This window comes from Lucilia sericata, unplaced genomic scaffold, assembly GCF_015586225.1.
Source record: "Lucilia sericata isolate MDLA Ls3-8-SP2 unplaced genomic scaffold, ASM1558622v1 Contig000015F_arrow, whole genome shotgun sequence".
Classification (NCBI taxonomy): domain Eukaryota; kingdom Metazoa; phylum Arthropoda; class Insecta; order Diptera; family Calliphoridae; genus Lucilia; species Lucilia sericata.
This window is the reverse complement of record NW_023994054.1, coordinates 170,160-174,266: the sequence shown is the minus strand read 5'-3', so window position 1 is coordinate 174,266 and position 4,107 is coordinate 170,160. Positions and strand designations below refer to the sequence as shown.

General features: G+C 30.0%; 1 protein-coding gene across 1 annotated transcript; it reads right to left on the bottom strand.

The window, feature by feature from the left end:
* Positions 1-716: 716 nt before the first annotated feature.
* LOC119605955 (keratin, type II cytoskeletal 3) lies at positions 717-3,537 on the bottom strand. Its single transcript, XM_037959308.1, has 2 exons — positions 3,253-3,537; positions 717-2,136 (listed from the first exon to the last, which is right to left on the bottom strand). Exons 1-2 carry the CDS (start codon positions 3,400-3,402, stop codon positions 1,417-1,419), a joined length of 870 nt encoding a protein of 289 aa, XP_037815236.1. The 5' UTR covers positions 3,403-3,537; the 3' UTR covers positions 717-1,416.
* Positions 3,538-4,107: the final 570 nt, after the last annotated feature.

The window sequence follows — 4,107 nt, the reverse complement described above, 5'->3', positions numbered from 1 at the left end:
TTAGATAAAAATGAACAAAAGTCATGGAGAGATAAAAATTAGAAGAAGAGTTTCGGTTTTTTTTTTCAAAGTATAAAAAGGTGAAAAAAAAAATATTCTAAAGATATTTTGTTTGAAAATAATGTAGGCTGAAATGAACTTTTAAAGGTGATATAAAAAGTAATGACAGTTTAATGAAAGTAATATGTTGTTATAATGTCAGCAAGAAAGAGGAAATTAAAAGCAGAAAATTAAGAAAAAAATATAAGAATAAAAGAAAATGAAAAAGTTGTAAGTTTGCAAATGAGAAGAAGTTAAAAATTAGCAGAAATTTATAAGGAAAACTAAACAAATAAACCAGCATAAGAAAAGGTTCATTCGAAGGTGTTGATGAAATGTTAGATGCTAATTTAAAATTTCTTTTTATATTTTATAGGTTTTTCTATAGAAAATAATTAGATATTTAAATGACAATTTGTATTTAAGATGATGATGCTTAGGTTTGAAATTTAAAAATGGCATGAAAAGAAAGTTACTGCTGCTGCTGCTGTTGATGAAATGACGAAAAGTGTTAATGAATTTTGTAAAGTTTGAAAAAGTTTTGTTAAATTTCGAAAAGATGAAAAGAAATAAAGAGATTTTGTAGATTTTTTTTTAGAAAAAGTCATGAGTTTGTATTTTTTTCGTTTCTTTTGTAGATGTTTTCAAATGGTTAGAAAAATAGATTTGTTTTTTTCGGTAGAGCAATAGAAATAAAGAGTAAAATTTAAAGAAATGGCAATAGAATAGATAAAGAGTTAAAGTATACAGTATAAAAGATAGACAGATAGATAGAGAAAAAGAAAGATAAATAGATAAAGAGATAGTAAGTTAATTATTGCAAATAGAAAGAAAGAAAGTGATAGTTTAGGATAGAATTAGTGTAGGAGTATGATTTAAGATTTTCAATACACATTATGCTTGACTAGTATTCATGCATTTTGTGAATTAGTTTCTTCAGCTGTAAATTAAAGAAATGATTAATTTTAATAAAAAATTTAAAGATTTTTTAAAGAAAAGTTGTTCCAATTATGTTCAAACTTTTAAGCTTAATCTAACATAATTGTGTTTGAGAATTTCAAATCATTTTGGAAATATGGTTTTGTAAAAGATTTTCAACTTGAAAACCCAACAAAAGATTCATTGTACGTTTCAACAAATTCTCATATTTTGTTTTTAAGGCACTTTTTAAAGTTTTTTTTGTTGTTTTGTTTTCTTGCAATAAATTAAAATAATAATAAATTAAATAAATAAAAATAAATTATAATAATTAAATAAATTATTTCGTTCTGTGTTTTTAAAAATTTTCGTTAAAGTTCCTAGATTTGTTGCTTTTTTTCAATTTGTTCGAAATATAATAATTATTACCCTAAAAGAAACATAAGTTTCTTAAAAAGCTTATCGTCTGGCTTGTTTGTAGCCGGAGTAAGCAATAGTTTGGGCAACGGGAGAGCTGTAGGCACCGTGGGAATCCCAGCCGGAGCTGCTGCCAGAAGACCAACCACCGGTAGGAGCACCACCGCCGGAGGACCAACCACCAGAGCTAGCACCAGCGGTAGCAGCACCAGAGCTCTTGCCACCGAACAAACCACCGAGACCGCCCAAAAGACCACCGGATCCACCACCGATACGGCTCAAACCACTGCTAGCACCGGCAGCCAAGGCCAAGAAGAAGGCAATGACGGAGACAACGAGAGCCTTCTTGGCCAAGAACAACAAACCGAAGATGGCACCAACAGCCAAGACAGCAACCTTAGCACCGACACCCAACAAGATTGGCAAGAATTTCTTGATCAACTTCTTCTTCTTGGTACGGGATTCAACAACCAATTCACGCAAATCAGCCTTGATGTCATCGGGAATGGCACGGGCAACAGAGCGGGCAGCATTGGCAAAGTTGAAGTTCAATGAGCGTTCAGCGAAGAAGTTCTTGGCATTGGTCAACATATAGTTGCCGATTTCAGAGTTGCGGGCCTCAATGCTGGGAGCAGCTTCAACGGCACGAGCGCTTTCATCCAAAGATTTACCTTGACGACCTTCATTAGCCTTGATCAAAGAGACACCACCGAACAATTCAATTTGGGGATTTTCGAAGATGGATTTGGCTTTACGGAAGAGCTGGCGAATGAAAATGTTAAGAAAACAATGGGAAATTAATAAAATTTTAATAATTAGAAAGCTGTCTAAAGAAAAAACAAACATTTACAAGAAAGTTGTGTATTTTAAGAATATCATTTTATAAAATTTGTGAATTTTTAACAAAAACATTTTGCTAAACTTTAGGATTTGGTTGTAGAATATTAACAAGTTAATTTGTTTAAAATTGTGAAAAATAAAAATATTTTAATAAAGAGTATTTTGTAATCAATTTTTAGAGCAGAAAGTAATAAATTGTTAAAAAATGTATTTTAGCCAGGAGAAGTGCATTTCAAAAGGTAGGGAAACAGTGTTAATGTTTAGTATAAAAGTAGGAAATTTTGAAAATTTTTTAAAACTAAAAAATTTAATTAATATTTGAAATGAATTAAGTGAAAATTCCCTATTAAAATACTCTTAAAGGTTTTGGAAAAATATTTAGAAATTAAAAAACTTTTTCACAAAGAAACTTTCACACTTTTTCCAAGGGGAATTTTGAAAACACTTTTTGGATTTATATACTTAAAGTGGGGAAACACTTGTTATGCAATATTATTATTAATTTTAGTGAATAAAGCAAAATAACACACAAATATTTAAAATTCTTTACAAGGTTGTGTTTCAATAAATTTAAAAAATAAGTTTGTATATTCCAATATTTAATACAAATTATTATGAAACATTTTATGTAATATTTTAAAACTTGCTGTTGAGGTATCGTTTTCAATACACTTTTTTTCTTAAATCAATAAAATTATATAATCCACTGAGAAGTTTCACTTTTATTTTAAAGGTTGTTATTTTAAAATTTGTATGTGGGTTTGAGTCAATGGATATGTAATCCTTGTTATATAACTTGGTATTATTTAATAGCACTTGTAATTTATAGTTTTTTATGGTTTGAGTTTTTTTTATTATTTCTTTAACATTTTCAATTTTTCAAGCAAAAGTTTTTTTTTAGTTTTAATTCACTTTAAGTCTTTTTAATTTTTCTCAAGTTTTGTAAAAGTTTTCACTTTCTTGTTTGTTTTCTTTTTAAATTATATAATCCTTTAGGGTTTTTTAGTTGTTGTTGTTGGTATATTAAGTAATCCGTACCGTTAATTGTAAACACGAAATTGAGTCAGATTCCAAGCAGTGGGCAAAGGCACTTGTTTGTTCGCCACTGTTATCCTTAGTGGCAGCGGGATTGGCAAGGATGCCGGAAGCTAATAAAAGCACACAAGTTGTAGCAACAAAGAATTTCATTTTGTATATTTTTGTGTATTTAATTTATTTAATTTTTTTATAAATATTCTTTTTATTTAAAACACCACCGAAATCACTATGTGTTCATTCGAATGGAACAAGCTGAGGTTTGATAATTTTTCGACGATGTCAGGCTGTTTTTAAGCAGTCTCCAACAATCAACAAAAATCATATAATTATGCAAAACCTATAAAAGAAAACCAACAAAATACACAACAACCAATGATAAACCAATTGTTGCTGTTGGTATTGCTGCTGCTGGCATTGCCATTGCTGTTGCCCATGCCCATGATCATCATTAACATCAGCAGCATTCACAGTAGATGTTGCTCTTGATCATGAAGTAAAATGTTTAAAGGTATTGTAATGATACAGAAATCACCAACAACAATAACGGCAAAACTATCTACCTACTACATATGTCATTAGTAGTAAACAACACAAACTCTCTCATATATCTTAGCCCTGTTTACCCCGCACATACGCACTCTCCTATTAACCCGGTGAAATGCTCAACAAAAATCCCAAAAAAAAAGAGTGTCAACAGTGACGCCTATCCCCTCTTCGCAGACATAATCCCCAACATTTTAACAAAAGATCAATGTAAATGTATAAATAACAAAACTGCGATTGCAGTAACACAGCGTATTGGCTCAAAGAATTTGTTAAAAAGTAAAAATGTTTTAACGTTTTTACACACAGATA